The sequence below is a fragment of the Delphinapterus leucas genome, chromosome 16, assembly GCF_059928025.1.
Source record: "Delphinapterus leucas isolate spDelLeu-1000000601 "Yukka" chromosome 16, BTC_Dleu_Yukka2, whole genome shotgun sequence".
In the NCBI taxonomy this organism is placed as follows: domain Eukaryota; kingdom Metazoa; phylum Chordata; class Mammalia; order Artiodactyla; family Monodontidae; genus Delphinapterus; species Delphinapterus leucas.
The window spans coordinates 68,138,549-68,155,945 of NC_143144.1; the positions used below are offsets into that span (position 1 = coordinate 68,138,549).

The following is a 17,397-nucleotide window of genomic DNA, read 5'->3' on the forward strand; positions in this document are numbered from 1 at the left end:
GAATTATTGGGTCAAAGAGTATGGCTGTAATGAATGCATGTCGCCAGACTACCTTTGGACAAAGTCGCACAAGTTTAGACTATCATTGATATCATATCCATTCTGCTTTATCTCACCAGCACTGAGTGCTGTGAGATATATATATGGCTATATAGTTATATATACGTGTATATATATATATATATATATTTGCTACTTTGCTAGGCAAATATTTGTTTCTAATGGCTTAACCTGTATCTCTTTGATTACCAGTGAGATTGAACATTATACCATATAAGAATTTTTCTGTTGGAGTTTTAAAATAATTGTCTAATTGATGTGTATAAGCATAGGTTTTTGCAGACTCGATTACATGTGGGGCCTGTGTGGGAGGGTCTTGTTTGTATGGGAGGGGCCACGGATGAGCAAACAAACAGCCTGTTGTCCCCCTGGGTGGAAAACAGCTGTGCATCTAGACCTTTGTCTCCCTGCAGTGCCGCCAAGCTCCTGGACAAGACCCCGTTCTCGGTCAGTAACCCAAACCCGCTGCTTCCTTCGCCCGCGAGCCTCCAGCTGGCTCAGCTGCAAGCTCAGCTCACCCTCCACCGGCTAAAGCTGGCACAGACGGCCGTCACCAACAACACCGCGGCCGCCACCGTCCTGAACCAAGTCCTCTCCAAAGTGGCCATGTCCCAGCCTCTCTTCAACCAGTTGAGGCATCCGTCCATGATCAGCTCCCCCCATGGCCACGCCGGGGTGCCCCAACACGCAGCAACCATGCCCAGTGCCCGGTTTCCCTCTAATGCAATTGCCTTCTCGCCCCAGGGCCAGACACGAGGCCCAGGGCCCTCTTTGAGCCTCCCCAGCCAGCCCCCCAATGCCATTGTGATGCACCCTTTCAGCGGGGTCATGCCTCAGACCCCTGCCCAGCCAGCAGTCATCTTGGACATTGGCAAGACTGGGCCCGCCCCTGCTGCTGCGGGATTCTACGAGTATGGCAAAGCCAACTCGGGCCAGGCATATGGCTCTGAAACTGATGGTCAGCCCAGTTTCCTGCCAGCCTCAGCCTCTACCTCGGGCGGCGTGACCTATGAAGGGCACTACAGCCACTCAGGGCAAGATGGCCAAGCCGCCTTTCCCACGGACTTCTACGGACCCAACGCCCAAGGGTCACAGGTGGCAGGTGGATTTGCGGCTGAGCCGGCCGGGGGCTTGAAAGGCGAGGTAGGTCCGCTGCTGCAGGGTCTGAACAGCCAGTGGGAGAGCCCCCATGGATTCTCTGGCCAAAGCAAGCCCGATCTTAGAGCAGTCCCCAACCTGTGGCCTCCAGCCCCCAGCCAGCCCTATGAGCTGTATGACCCCGAGGAGCCCACCCCAGACAGGACCCCTCCTTCCTTTGGGGGTCGGCTCAACAACAGCAAACAGGGTTTCAGCGGAGCCTGGCGGCGGGCCACGGAGGAGCAGGCGATGCTGTCTGTGCAGCCCTTGCAGGCGCACGAGCTGAATGACTTTCACGGTGTGACCCCCCTCCACCTGCCCCACGTCTGTAGCATCTGCGACAAGAAGGTGTTTGATTTGAAGGTGAGTCATCCAGGACCGGCTGGGAGCCACAGCTGGAGCCTTGTGGGCTCGCCACCACAGCCCAACTCCTGCTGGTCACAGGCCAGGAACTATGACATTTGGGGACTGGGTAACAGAATTTTGCCATCAGTACCCTTGATGAAAAGCCTAGGTATTAGAACCAGAAGGAATTTCAGAAATGTATCAGGGCCAGTCCCTTGCTTTAAGGCAAATAAGAGATTCTTACCCATGGTTATAGGTGAGAGATGAGGGTGAGTGGAGGACCAAGTGACCCCACTTGGGTTATGGAAAAGGGACTCAGGAATTAGCTTCTGCCTCCTTGTCTACATTCCTTGAGAAAGTATACTGTACTGAGTACAAAAGGGGGAAAGTGTTAGCAGAATTTTGAGTTGGGCAAGGGAGTAATTCTCAGGTGGGACTTAGACAAATTGTTATAGAGGGGCCTCAGCTTCTGCATCTGCAAAATGGAGGTAGAGCCTTATTACACCTTTTCAGTGGTTGTAAAGTGCTTTGGGCCCCTGCAAACAAAAGTCCATGGTAGTATAAATTTTCCCCCAAGATGTATTGATGATGCAGTGAAATATTCCAAAGCAATAATAATTGCAGTTAGCATATATTAAACCCTTTCTCTGTGTCAGTGGTAACTCTCCAAGGTAGATACTATTATTATACTCATTTTACAGATGCAAAAACTGAGGCCCAGAGAGATGAAATGACTTGTCCAGGGCCCCATAGCCAGAAAGTGGTGGAGTGGAGATTCAAACGTGGGTCTGACCCTCCCAGAGCCTGCACCTCTTATCACTGAGCTGTACGGCCTCTTGTCTCTCATCTTGTCTGCAGAGCACAGTAATCCTTGTTTAGCGGGCAACACACCACAGTGTGTCATTCACCCCTGCTTGGGTTATGTCATGCAAACGCATCCCTGTCACTTGGGTGGACCATACCCTCTCACCTCCTGTCTCAGGAGGGGGCCGGCTAACGCGGGAGGTGATGGAGGATTTTGTCTCTCATAAGTCTTTTCTAAGGCTTTGCAACTCCCTGGGAGTCCACCTGCCAGATTCTCATATGGAAGTACATCGGAGGTGTGGTGGGACCAGGGGCCCCCGGAGAGGGGAAGAGGAAATCGAACTTGTGAATCTGGGCTCCTGTCCAAGATAGGCATGGGATGTGCAGGTGGAGGCCAATGATGACGACGACGGCTGGTTAGGGAGGCAGGAACGGGGGAGGAGCCTGGATGGGAGGGGAGCAGGGGAGGGAGAGGCATCAGCAGGGCTGGTCCAGCATCTGGGCACTCTGCCCTCCCTTCCCTTAGGAGGAAGCCTGTGCTCGTCCACTGCCTTCCTGGGGGCTCAGTTCTCCTTCGGTCATTTTTCTTTCCTTCTGGCCTAGGACTGGGAGCTGCATGTAAAAGGGAAACTCCATGCTCAGAAATGCCTGCTCTTCTCTGAAAAGTAAGTGCTGTCCAGGAGGACAGGTTCATGCATGCACTCAGCGCACATTCACTGAGCACTTACTGTGTGCCTTGCTTTGTTCTTGCTGGGGAAAGAGCAGAGGACAAAACAAGCAAATCCCTGTTCTCAAGGAGCTTTACACTTAATGGCAGGGGGGTGGGGCAGCATCAGATGATAAACTAGTGAACTCTATAGCATCTCTGGTGGTAAACGCTAAGCAGAAAACGGCTTCAGGGCAGAGGCATGAAGTGTGTGTGTGTGTGTGTGTGTGCACGCCCTCAGAGGGGCTGGTGGTGGGAAGGCCTCACTGAGGACATTCCAGGAGGGCATGGAATGAACCGTGGCCGTCTGGGGGACATGCACTCCCAGCAGAAGGAACAGCGAGTTTGAGAGCCCTGGCGTGGTGCAAGGATGCTCAGGCAGCATCAGTGTGAGCAGTGTAGAGTACCTGGGGGGAGGAGCCAGGGAAGTAGTGGGGCCCCATCCTGAGGACTCGGACTTGTGTAGAGGACTTTCACTTTTGATTTGAATGGGACTGGAGCGCTGGAGGGCTGAGCAGAGAAGGGATGTGCTCTGGCTTCACTGACTGGGACCCTGGCTGCCATGCTGAGAATAGGTGGTGGGGGCAAAGGCAGACTTGGGGAGACCAGTGAGGAAGGGGTTCCAGATACCCACACAGAAGAGAGGAGCCTGGGCCCAGGGGTGTAGAACAGAGGATGGGGTTAAGTGTTTTGAAATGAGATCATCCAAAAGGCCTCCCTTCCTTATTTACAGTAACCAACAGGTAGAAGCAACCCAAATGTCCAGGCCAGGTAAATAGATAAACACATGTGGTCTGTGTTTACAGTGGAATATTATTCAGCCTTCAAAAGGAAGGAATTTCTGACACAGGCAACAACATGGGTGAACCTTGAGGACGTTACTCTAAGTGAGATACGCCAGTCACAAAAGGACAAATGCTGTGTGATTCCACTTCCAGGAAGTACTGAGAGTCGTCAGGTTCATAGAGACAGAAAGTAGAAGGGTGGCTGCCAGGGGCGGGGAGAAGGGGCTGGGGAGGTAGTACAGAGTTTCCGTTTTACAAGATGGGAAAGAGTTCTTCGGAAGATGGAGGGTAGCGATGGTTGCCAAACAGTGTGAATGTACTCAATGCCACTGATCCGTACACTTAAAAATGGTTAAGATGGTAAGTTTTATGTTATGTGTATTTTGCCATAATTTAAAAAAGTGATTTTAAAAAGGCATTTCTTTTCTGGCTCCCCATTTTTTTATTGTGATAAAACTCACATAAGACTCACCATTTTAACCATTTTAAGGTGTACAATTCAATGGTATTTAGCACATTCACAAGGTTTTGCAAATACTACCAGTCTCTAGTTCCAGAACATTTTCATCACCCCCAGAGGAAACTTATACCCATTAGACAGTCACTCCCATTCCCCCTCCCTACCCCCAGCCCCTGGCAACCACTACTCTGCTTTCTGTCTTCATGGATTTGCTTCTTCTGAACATTGAATATGAATAGAATCATATAACATGTGACCTTTTGTGACTGGCTTTTTCACTTAGCATAATATTTTCAAGGTTCACCCACATTGTAGCGTATGTAGCCTTTTTATGGCTGAATAATATTATATATATATATATATATATATATATATAAACATTTTGTTTATCCATTCATCTTTTGATCTGTATTTGGGGTGTTTCTACCTTTTGGTTATTATGAATAGGGCTGCTGTGAACATCTCTGTTTGAACATTTATTTTCTGCTATTTGGGGTCTAAGCCTTGGAGTGGAATTTCTGGGTCACATGGCAATTCTTTGTTTAACTTATTGAGTAACTGGTTCCCCTTTTTCACCCCTCTCCAGCGCCGCTGTCCGGTGTGTACTCGGCTCTGCAGAGGGAACACTGTGTGCCTCTCCCAACAGCACAGCCGTTTATAACCCTGCTGGGAACGAAGGTGAGAAAGGGCCCCACAGATCAGCAGCTTGAAGCAGAAATCAGTTTTCCAAAGGCTTCTTACTCCCCACCTTTATTTATTTATTTTTTTAACATCTTTATTGGAGTGTAATTGCTTTACAATGGTGTGTTAGTTTCTGCTGTATAACAAAGTGAATCAGCTCTACATATACATATATCCCCATATCTCCTGCCTCTTGCGTCTCCCTCCCACCCTCCCTATCCCACCCCTCTAGGTGGACACACAGCACCGAGCTGATCTCCCTGTGCTATGCGGCTGTTTCCCACTAGCTATCTACTTGACATTTACTCCCCATCTTTAATAACCAAATGTCCCCGATGTGCCTTTGTGGACACATCTATAAAGGAAACAGATCCCAAGATGCTAAAATGCATTGGGCCTGCTCTCTGGCCTCCTCAGTGTTTTCTACATGTTTTAGACGTAAAGCTTTGCTGGTTATCAACATGCCCAGAAGTATAATCATGCCAATCACTAATCACTGTGTTAAAATGGAATTTTCACTTTTCTCTTCCCACTTCTGTCCTAATAATGACTTTATTTTGGGGGGCTTAAACCAGTTATTTTATTACGTTTGCCTTACGACTTTTAAACATTTATGAAAAGGAATGATTTATTTCAAGAAAGAAAAGCTAAATTTAATATTTTTTTAAAAGAACATTTGGTAAAAAAGTCATTTTTAGTTTTAAATAGGAGGAACATTACTCTTGCACATATCCATAAATAATGACTTTTGAAGGTCAAGGAAATGACTAGGTTTTCACCCAGTTTTGTGTAATTTACCGTTTAGATTACTCCTCAAATCTTGGAACATCATATGCGGCCATTCCTGCAAGGTCATTTACTCAGTCAAATCCCGCATTCCCTTCAGCTTCCCCAGGGACAAATGTGAGTACAGAAGCATTTTCTCCGCTGTCATTTGTCATCATCAACGCATTTGTATCACCTGCTCTGCCTGGGTGTAGAGGTACAGAAGGGGCTGGGTTGAAGCTGGCACAGATGCGGCTTAGTGCAGAGCAGGAAAGCAGAGGTCAAGAGTTGTTTAATTCAGGGTTTTCCCTGGTGGTCCACAGGCTGGGGCTCCACGCTCCCAGTGCAGGGGGCCTGGGTTCGGTCCCTGGTCAGGGAACTGGATCCTGTGTGCCACAGCTGGGAGTTTGCATGCCGCAACTGGAGATCCCACATGCCACAACTGGGACCCGGCACAGCCAAATAAATAAATAAATGGATGAATATTTTTTAAAAAAAGAGTTGCTTAATTCAGTCCAGCTGGTGTTGAAACACATAGATTAAAAAGCTGACATAATTTCTTAAAATTGAAAGCACTCAAAGGTTTTCTAGCATTCAGCACTGGTTTAGAAAAAAATAAGTATGAGGGTTTTGTGTGTGTGTGTGTGTGTGTGTGTGTGTGCTGTGTGTGCTGTGTGTTTTCTAAGACTTGGACATTTTATTGAAGTGGACCATTTCCTGTGAGTGGGTAATTCTGAAACTTGAACAGAAAGAGAAAATGTGTTTGAAAAGTACGGACCGTGCACTAATGGTATTTTTGACCCCTTGGGGAAATGGTGACATCTGCATAATATCAATACTTCGTTTTTAGTTGTGTTTTGTGTTCCTTCCTCTCTACAACGGGCACTTTCGTCCCCCAAAGCTCTAAAGATTCATTCCTCCTTTTTCCAGCAATTGTGACAACTCGCTCTCCCCCCTCAGTTTTCCCCCTCCGTGTAGCCTGGTCCTCCAGGAGCTGCCCAGCTTCTCTTCCTCCCTGGCAAATGTGGGGAAGGGGGTGGGAGCCGCAGAGCCACCTGTAAAGCAAACTGTGTTTGGCTGAACCCTGCTCGAGGGCGTGTGTCTGTGTGGTTTTGCCTGTGCCTGTATTTTTCCAATTCGTGATGTGAGCAGCTGCAGGCTCTTCCTTCTTGCGCTCAGCAGAGCGGGCCTCCACGTGCCGTCCCTTCCACGTGTCTGTCGGGGCATTTGAGCAAAACTTGGGAAGAGCAAGCAGAGAAGTGTAGGTTTTAGACCCTGGGGGCTGAGTGAGTGGGGAGGCGAAGAGGTTCATGATGAGAAGTGAGGCCTGTCTGGGCCGAGATTTCCATTTGTTTGTGTCTGTTTATTTGTGTTTCGGGGAGACGTGCTTCAAGAGGGAGCCCCTGTCTGCAAGCCCGTGTGTGAAGGAATGTTGTGGTTTCCCTCTTCAGTCTTCAGGCTGAGAGCCACGGCCCGTCAGTGACAGCTTGGGGTCAGTCCCAGGAGAGCAGAATGGCTGGGTTCAGTGAACCTGGCATTTGTCTTGGAGTCAGACGCCCGATGGCTTGACCTCGTGTCCCATGGGGGCGCTGGCCGCTCCAGCACCACCTACCCCAGGGCCTGTTTCCCACACTGTGGACCACGGAGCCAGTTCTGAGACCCCAGCACTAAGCGGAAAGGGGCTGTGACCCAGACAGGGGAGGCAGGGCTGGGTGCCAGATGGGCCAGGGGTCTGGGCACAGGAAAGAGAGCCCGTGTCAACTGAGTCCCTTTATGAAGGGGCAGGGGCTGAGGGGGCGAGGAGAGGCAAGGGCAGGGTGACTCTGTGTCTGTCTGTGCCTCAGCTGCGTCCTCCGGCACTGACCAGTGAACCAGAGGCCCTTTGCTGTGGATATGGAGGCAAGAGGCCCTAAGTTCAAGTCCCAGTTCTGGATCCTGAAGCTGAGAGGCCTTGGGCAAATGGCTTTACTTCTCTGAGGCTCTATTTCCTTAAATTGGGAAAATACTCCCCTAATAATGACTTTTGAAGTTAGGTTTTCACTTGGCTTGTGATCCTTCTGATTATGCCTCTAATCTTGGAACATCTTATGTGGCCATTTGAGCACAGTCTCCTGATTCGATGGTCCTGCCCTTGTGAGGGTCAAATGAGACCGTGTAGTTGACAATGCTTTGTGAACCGTGCAGTGTGTAAGAAGTAATAATGGCTATTATTGAGTAACGAGTCTGTTTAGCCTGCTGTGGGGAAACCTATGCTAAGGCCAGCTCTGTCTGCTGGTCATGTGATTTGGGGCCAGTCTCAGTGTCAGCGTACCTCCTGTGCGAATCTGTCTGGGAATCTCTGTAGTCATATCTGCCCTCCCCACCCTGAGAGATGCTGAGAGGCTCCCGTGGAAGGGCTTTACTTAGGTGAGGGGCAGGCACGAGCGATCTGCTGACTCGTGACCATTCATGAGTACAGATTCCTCCAGACGCCTAGAGATGGGCATTCATCTGGCTTGAGCCTGAGAAGCAACACAAGGAACATTTTGCTTTCAGCACTGGCAGCAGCAGGAAGGTGATGGAGAGCCCAGACGTTGTCGGATATGATCATAATAGCACATTTACATAGTGCCCAACACATTCTTAGCATTTTTTTGTATGTATGAGCTCATTTAATCCTCCAGACAACTCTGTGAGGGGAGGAAACTGAGGCACAGAGACACTAAGTAACCTGCCTAAGGTCACACAGCTGGTAAATGGCAGCACTGGGATTTGAACCCAGGGAACCCGGCTCTATCTAGAAGCCTCATTTTTAACCGCTAAGTGCTGCTACCCGGCTCTGAGGGTCTGAGTTCTCTCCCTCGTGATGATTCTCTCATTGGTAAGTTCCCTCCTCCCCCACTCCCACTCCACAAGCTGCTTAGCAGGCTCTGAGGCTGCCTGGGGCGATGACGACTTCTCAGGCTTTGGCCAGCAGCCGTGGAGCAAAAGGTGAAAAGGCCATCAGACCCAGCAGCCGAATTCTCCTGTGCCATGACAGCGTCTCCCAAGATGAACCCGACATTTGGAGGCATTTCTATACACCCATTGGAGGTGAAGAGCTCTCATCTGACTGGTTTTATCGTTACAAGTTCTGCGAAGCCTTGCTGGTCACGTGAGCTTCCCAAGGATAATCTGGGGGATGAGGACACAGTTTGCCCCAGCCACTCCCTGCATCATCAGTGCCTAGATGTTCACATCCTTCTGTCGGCTTCTGGTCCTCTTGTTGCCATTTCTGGCAAATGCTATCGAATGTGGGTATGTCACTTTGGAAAAACCTGAAATCCAAAAATATTGACCTCTGGAGAAAAGCCGAGAAATGAAGAGCTGATGAATCTGCTACGATGCTCTGCGAAGCTCCTTTAAGTAGCAGGAGAGTTCCTCAGAAAAATTATTGGGTTTTTTTCTGCCTACAAATGCTGACCTCCCAAGATAAGTAGATACATCAAGGGGTGGTTACTGTGTTACCAGGGGATGCTTTTCTGGGCTCCATGAGTGGCCAGCGAGCTCCTTTTGCATTCTATTGGTTTTTTCTGTTTACATATTTATGCTTTTTGTGAAAATTCAAACAGAAAAGAAATATTTAAGGAAGACAGTGAAATTCCTCCCACTTCCCCCCTTCCAGCTACCATAGAGAACCCATAAAGGCTTTGATGCCTTTTCCTCCAGAAGTGTGTTCCAGTCCAGTGTCAGGGCTTTGTCTGCCTGATTCCAATTACATGAGTCTTTTCAGAAACACATTTTGTTGAGTAAAAGCCGGAACAGCCAGGACTCAGCCATTGTCGTATCACTATTGTTTGTGGAGCAAAGAGCAGTTCTTCCTTCTAAAGCCCTCTGTTTTTAAGCAGGGGAACACAGTGACAGGGGGCTCCGTGTCATGACTGAGGCTTCAGAGGGTATCTGAACTGCCACGAAATCTATAATGACCACATGACGCATCTACCGCCTCCCCCAAGCCCAGGCTTGGCTGAATTTACGTTTGTCTCAGCTCGGTGGGAATGCAAGCCCTTCGTTTCCATGTTTATTTCTGACAGAGATGGGGCACTGAAGTGACAGTCGTGTGCTGCGTTTGCCGAGGGTGGGTGCTTTGTGTCTGTCCCCTCCAGCCCCAGGGTCCTCCAGCCCCAGGGTCCTGGGAGAGGAGCATTCACTTTCACTTAAGCTTCTGCCATTTGACAGAGCAGACACACTTTTTCCTTTGCTGCCTGAGTTGTCATAAACAGAGTAATCAGGTTTCTAGAAGGGGCCATAGGGGCCTTCTCAGGCTGTAAATCGTTTTCTTGCGCCTGCCTGAGATGCACTTTGCCTGTTGGCTGTCCCCGTAAAACCGCCTTGTAGTTTTCACAGCCACCTTGGAGTTTATTTAGTGCTGGTGCCTCAGATGGGGCCTCCCTGGCCTGGGATGATACACATTGTTTTTATAGTTTCTTTCTCACCAGGACCCTGCACACCAGAGAACGTGTATAAATAAGGAAACTGAGGCACAGGAAAATAGAAATGTTTGTGAAAGACCAGAGGTTTAAGTCATAGGTTGTCCCTCAGATTGCTGGCTGTTTCTTGAACATCTGTCTGTCCAGCTTGGCCTTCTGGGTCCGTGGCTCAGAGCACTCTGGTCTCCTGACCGCCAAAGAGCATGGAGAGTTCTTAACTGACGTGGCACCCTCCCTCACCATTCCAGCTCTGTCCTCACTCTTGTCCCCTGGGCAAGGGTCACCTTGTACATTTTCGAAGAGAGCAAAGAGTGGGGAAACAGGAGACCTTGGTGGGTTTTGTTTTCTGGGTTTTTTCCTTTTCTTTTTACAAATCTGAATTATTTTTTCTTGTTGCAAAACCAGTAAAATGATGTAAAAAATTTTAAACGGTAACGGAGATATAAAAAATAGAAAATCTAACCCTGCAGAGAAAGCCAAAGGTAAATGTCTTTGCCTATAGCTATCTATCTCTAGCTAGTGTACGTGTGCATGTTTATTTACTAAAAGTATATATTTTGGGGAAAGTCAGATTACCCCATATCATCTGTTGTGCAACTTGGTTTTTTTTCACTTAACATAAACTCTCAAGACATATTTTAATTGATTTATAGACATCTTTTCACATCTGGACATAAAACACTATCAGATGTTGTAACACCATCTGTTGTATACGTTTACCGTAATTTATCAAGTCTGCGATCGATTGGTTTTTCAGTGAGGGTTGTTATCACACATCTACCCCTACTTCATTGCCCACAGATTAAGTTCCTTACCTTCTCCCAGGCATCAGTGTCTGCATACACATTGATGAGTATGGACCAGATGACCTCCTGGTTTTAAGGTTCCATGACTCTAAAGTTTACAGTAATGTTGAAGTTGCTCATCACATGAGCCACCCAAGACCCGTAGGCAATCCGGCACCAATAAAAGTAGATTTTCTCTAAGTCAAAGCTAATATGCTTTATAAAATATTTAAAAGTATCAATAAAGACACCTTTCTATCCTCCAAGTTACACCAAGGTCCATAGCTTTGGAACTCATGCCCATTTCACTCTCTGCATAGTATGTTCGAAATCAACACCATGAGACATAAACATTTGCCCCGTGTCTGTCCTCGGGTTTGTTTAGCACAAACCCAGCAGAGGCCCACAGCCTGTGTGCCAGAGGAAATTAGGTCACATCTAACGGAGATCAGGCTGGAGCAGAGAAAATTGTTTATTGAAGATCGAATCTACATTTCGTAGCTCTAAGAAGCACTTTGAGAGACTCCTCTCACCCCGCAGGCCTCTTGCCCTGAGCCACATTTTTATTGCAACTCTGTGAGTTATGTGAACTGGGGCTGTCCTTTGAACTCATCTGCGAAGCCTGTTCCCACCTGCATCGGAGGGCATTGAAAGGTCTCAGAATCTTCCTACACAAGTCTGCTCTTTTCACATTTCCACCCATCTATAAAAGATTTGTGGGTGACTTGAGAGGTCTTGGACTCGGCTGCATGAACCACTAGAAGCAGCATCTGGTTTTAAATGAGTGACCCCAGCCTGTGAAAATGTACAGCCCAGGCGCCTGATTGCACGCAGGGGCATTCGGGTCATGCTGGTCTACGAGCTGACTGAAGTGTCCTCCGGGCTGGTGAAGGATGATTGTCCCCTTAGGTTAGTAATGAGGGCTTCAGTTACAGCCCAGACGCCTTAGCTCTCTTAGAGATTTGACCTTGGACTGGGAAGTTCCAAATGCACTGTCGCATGTGTGCCTCCTGGGAGCTCAGCAGGCAGACCATCAGGTGGGATGTTAGCGGAGCCCATCAACACCAGGTCTCACAATTCTCTCTAAACCCAGCTGCTCTTCTGCCCCAGAGCACATCTTTTAAAATTTATTTTAGTAACTTTTAATTTTAATATAATTCAGACTTACAGAAAAGTTGCAAGAAAGGTATAAGGAACACTCCCCCCACATATACCTTTTGCCTAGATTTACTACTTTTTTTACATTTTGGCCCATTTACTTCATCATTCTCTCTCTGTGTCTCTTCTGTCTTTGTCTCTTTATCATCTGTCTATCCAACCATCTCTATCTTTATCTGTTCATCCATCCATCCATTCATCCGTCCATCCATCCATCTAATGATCTATGCATATTTCTCCTGAACCATTGGAGACATGGTACCTCTTCACTCCTAACTACATCAGCATGAATTTCCTAAGAACACAGACTTTCTCTTACATAATCACAGTACAGTTACTTTTTTTCCCAGTCCAGGAGCATCATAGCACATCCTTTAACCGTTGGAGGAAAGAAGGAGACAAATATTTATTTATAGAAGCCTGCTGATGCCAGGCCTTGCACAAAGGCACTTTACATACATTGTGGCATTTTTGTCTTCTAAACGGTCCTGTGGAATCTATGTTTATTTTCCCTGGTTTATAGACAAACAAACTCAGGCTTGGAGAAATTCAGTAACTTGCCCACGGTAGTCACTGGGGAGCAGGGACACAGACCCAGGTCTGTCTGATATTCCCGCTGGCTTGGCACTGGTGCCTGAAGACCGTGAGGCGGCACACACCTGATGTGTGTCTGTCCTCAGAGAGGCAGCGTTCCCACGTGTCTTTAGTTTATCTCAGTATATGATCTCAACTCCTCTCGTTCTTTCAGGGAGCAGAGCCTTTCTCAGGGCAGAGCACATTGGCAACGTGTTCACTGCTTGGAGCTTATCTTGAGCCCTGTAAAGATGAAACCAGCACCAACACATACAGGCCTGTCTGAACAATGGCCGTGCTTGTGCACATATGCATGCATGCTGAAATGGCTGAGCACACAGAGTGGGAGGGCAAACATTACATTCATTGGGACAGGGAGTGGGAAAAACACAGACTTCCTGTTTTTGCCCAACACAGTTGGGGAAACTTATCATTAACCTGGATCTTAGGGTTTAGCTTGGCAAGGCTTCTGAGAGGAGTGGAATTTTAGAACTTTGAGCCACATAAGCATGGATATTTTACATCTGGAGAGGACTTAAGACGTATAGACTAACTTCCTCATTCCAGACACTGGGGAGCTAAGGCCCAGAAAGGAAAACTAGTTTGTCCTTGTCATGTACCTAACTGGTCACTGAGCTGGGACTGAAACCCAGCCCTCTGTCTTCCAAGATCAGGTTCTTTCACTACATCAGGAAGTCTTGTGCTTTTTACAGCCCAAACTGTTTTCAGTTATTACTCCTACCTCGAGCAGCACCTGTCCTGCATTTCATGTTTGGCAAAAGTACTGTATCTGCCAAAGTACTTACATTAGTGAGTAATTAACTAGCTCCCCATTTTTATGAATCGAAAAACACAGACACATCAAACAGGCTTTCTCATCAGGGTAAGGATCTAACCAAGATTAGCATCTCAGTAAAGAAACTCAAAGTATGATCTCAACTCAGGTTCTTTTGTTTGTTTGTTTTTACATTTTTTAAAGTCTTTATTGAATTTGTTACAATATTGCTTCTGTTTTATGCTTTGGTGTTTTGGCCACCGGGCATGTGGGATCTTAGCTCCCTGACCAGGGATCAAACCCACACCCCCTGCATTGGAAGGCGAAGTCTGAACCACTGGACCACCAGGGAAGTCCCTCAACTCTGGTTTTTTAAATGTCAAAAACAACAATCCTTCCTTGATATATTACCTTCAAAGACCCTTCAGGACTTGGACTTCTTAGAGAACCCAGGTTGGGAATTAGCATAAGGCATCATGCTGTCTGCTCCAAGGCACTCAGGATTGTCTGTGACCCCGGTGGACAGATTTTACTCTAGAAGAGTACCACCTAGACCGTATTCTGCCTTCCTCTCACCCCTTCTCCCCCGTCGTCCAGAGTTCCCATAGGACGTAAGGCAAATAATAGCCATGTTTATGTGAACTGTTCAAGGATAGAGTGATTATACAAATAACCCCACACCCTTTATGAATCAAATATGATTTTGAACCTAGTTGAGTTTAACAAAAAGATACTTTAGTTCAGTGACAGAAAGGGAAGTAGACTGAACTACCCTAACTCAAATATTTGCAAAAGAATACCACACATAAAAAATGTTTCTAACTGGTTGAGATTTCTCACATGCCCTGACACCAGACACAACACAGAGTTTTGATGGGCAAGATTTTCATTTCATGGGTCCCTTAGAAAATGATACACTGGAGGGAACTGGTTAAACTGAAGAAGCTGCTTGTGGCCACTGGAGGTGCTTTGCCCCAAGGGGCCAGTATCTTGGCATACCTGTAACCCATCTGCAGTTCACCAGTGGAGGAACTCCAGGTTAATATGATTAATTAGAAGATTACTAAAAATCTCATGAGTATTTTAAGTGACGACAAGGGTGTCAATAAAATGCAATTTCTATTGCTGATTAAAATCTTGGGAGGAAAAAGAGCCAATGAAATGTACTTTTTTTTCTATGTAAATAGATACTTCTTTTTTTAGTTTTTCAAAACAAACAACTTTCTATTGAAGTAGAGTTGATTTACATGTTGTATTAGTTTCAGGTGTACAGCAAAATGATTCAGTTATACATATATATGTCTATTCTTTTTCAGATTCTTTTCCATTATAGGTTATTACAAGATATTGAATATAGTTCCCTCTGCCATATAGTAGGTCCTTGTTGTTTATTTGTTTTTTATATAGTAGTGTGTATCTGCTAATCCCAAACTCCTAATTTATCCCTACCCCCTTTCCCCTTTGGTCACCGTAAATTTGTTTTCTATGTCTGTGAGTCTATTTCTGTTTTGTAAATAAGCTCATTTGTATCATTTTTTTTAGATTCCACGTATAAGTGATATCATATGATATCTGTCTTTCTCTGACTTACTTCACTTAGTGTCACAATCCTCTAGGTCCATCCATGTTGCTGCAATGTACTTTTTAAATTTAAATGAAAATCTTAATTTAGACTCACTCATTTTAGCACCTTTCTAACTTGTCTGCAGTGTGACTTCATATCGTTCTTTGGTGACCAGCAGCGGTGAGGGTGTTTATTCCTCGGGAGGCATGCTCTGCTCAGCAGTACTTGCTACACTTACGCTTGGATAAAAGCCTCTTGAGTTGCTCTTTCAGTCTGGAGGAGAAAATGAGAGAGGCGCTGGCCCTCGTGCCCAGTCACTAGGCAACGGGACAGGCAAGGAGCAGGGTCGGTCCAGAACTACCCTGCGTGTCTGCTCTGTTGTCCAAGCACGCGTGAGCCCGGGCCGGCCACAGCAGAGTCACATGGGCAGAAACGTGCCTGGCTCAGAGGAGCCAGCAGAGCACCCAGCCTCAGCCCTCCTGTTGATGAACTCAGAGGACTGGCGACTTTGCCCAGCCCGAGAGCTCAGTGGGGTCTGCGTTTTTGTGTGACCCCTCACCCTAATGAGAGGCAAAGATCCTGCCTCTTAGCCCTCCTCCTGTCTTCCCTGGATAAGGGCTCGGTCCTCCTTAGCCAGGTTCGTACTCAAAGTCTCCCAGCTGATGGAGAGCACTGTTTGCACTTTAGGGAGGTGTGGGCATGCTCTGGGAGCGGCCTGGGCCACACACTGGAGACTCTTTCCCTTTTGGAAAGTGCTTGACCTCTGGACACTGCAGAGAGGGAGGTCTGCAAGGGGCACTTGGGTTTCTCCAATTCAGGGCTGAACCGTCCAAGGAAATTCTTATTGACTCTTATTGTCCTCAGCCCAGATGAGACAAACGAGGGCTTTTCATGGTAGAATTACCCAATTATTAGCCCTTGTTAGGGATGAGACCTCAGAATTTCCCAGTATATTACTATAGCAGAGTAGGACCCACATCAAATGTAATTAGATGTTGAAGTTCACTTTATCATAGAAAGAAGATGGTGATTATGCAAATGTGGGCTATGCTATTAGTATGCGTTTAGAAAATTGTATCCTTCTCTTCCACATTGGGTTGGCTTATGGCTACTAATTCTTGAACCTCCTGGAGACTCCAGTCTGATTAAGGTTTGCACAGACCAAACAGACACACTTCCTCCCTCCAGGACCTTTGATTAGGCCCGGGTCTTCATTTCTAAACTGTGTTCCTTAGAGATGCCTTTGGGACTGCTGGATGGGGGGTGGTGGCAGGGTGTTGGTCGAAAGGTTTGTCTAGAGCAGCACCTCTTTATTTGTTGAATATGTTGGGCTGGTGGGCAAGCCTTTGTTTGAAGAAAGGATTTGAAGGCTAACAAAAGTTTTGGAAACCACTGCCCTAAACCAAAGGTTGTCGCTGTGAATGTCTATGTATATGTATTAAGTTCACAAATCCTTTCTATGTTCTTTTTTCTTTATTGGGTTTTTAAAAAATTATAAGTCAAACAATATGAGACATATAAGAAATAGGTTAAACATCTCCCCCTTACTCCCTTCCAGTTCTGCCCTTTGAAGATAACCAGTACTGACAGGTTGATATGTATTGTCCCATACCTTTCTGTGTCTGTGCTGATATCCCTTAAAATGTTTCCATTGTGAAAAATTTCAAACATACAGAACAGTAGAGACAAGTGTAATTCACCCCTGTGTACTCATCCCCCAATTCCAATAATTAATCAAAATTTTACATTTGCTTCATCTTTTTCTTATATTTTTTTGGATTTTTGCTTTGTTTTACAAGAATAGCATATTACACCTGTACTTGGCAACCTGCTTTTTACTTTATCTTGAAAATGTTTTCCTGATCAGCTCATTTACCACCTTCTCTCAGTGGCTACATCGTTTTCCATTGTAGATGTGAACCATCAATTACTCATTACCCTGTGCTTGGACGTTCAGGCTGTTTCCAAAAATTTTTGCAATAAATTATAAATTTATTATAATAAATTAACTGCAATAAATGTCCTTGTACATAAGTATTTACATATTGGTGTATTTATTTCTGTAGGCTAGATTTCCAAAAATGGGATGGCAGGATCCTGTGCTATATATATTTTAAGTTTTATTCAGTATGCTAAAGTATCTTCTCAGAAGATTGTAGATACACAACCTCCCACCAGCAACATATGTTATGCCCATTTCCTTATCTCTTCGACAGCCCTGGATGTGATTTCTCGTTAAAATTGTTACGAATCTTTTTTGTAAAGAGATGGCATAAAATCAATGTTTTATATATCTCTGCAAATGGATTATTTTTCTGCATTCATTTTGTAAATTATAGTTTTTTGATCAT

The 17,397-nt window shown here is 46.2% G+C and overlaps 1 protein-coding gene across 1 annotated transcript in view; it reads left to right on the forward strand.

The window, feature by feature from the left end:
• Positions 1 to 238: 238 nt before the first annotated feature.
• RBM20 (RNA binding motif protein 20) overlaps positions 239 to 17,397 on the forward strand; it is an 89,462-nt gene continuing 72,303 nt past the window's right edge. Inside the window, exons 1-4 of the mRNA XM_030759263.2 lie at positions 239 to 1,560; positions 2,950 to 3,011; positions 4,884 to 4,975; positions 5,784 to 5,881. Of these exons, the coding sequence (XP_030615123.2) occupies positions 385 to 1,560; positions 2,950 to 3,011; positions 4,884 to 4,975; positions 5,784 to 5,881 (1,428 nt within the window). The 5' untranslated portion in view covers positions 239 to 384. The remainder of the gene's footprint in view (positions 1,561 to 2,949; positions 3,012 to 4,883; positions 4,976 to 5,783; positions 5,882 to 17,397) is intronic.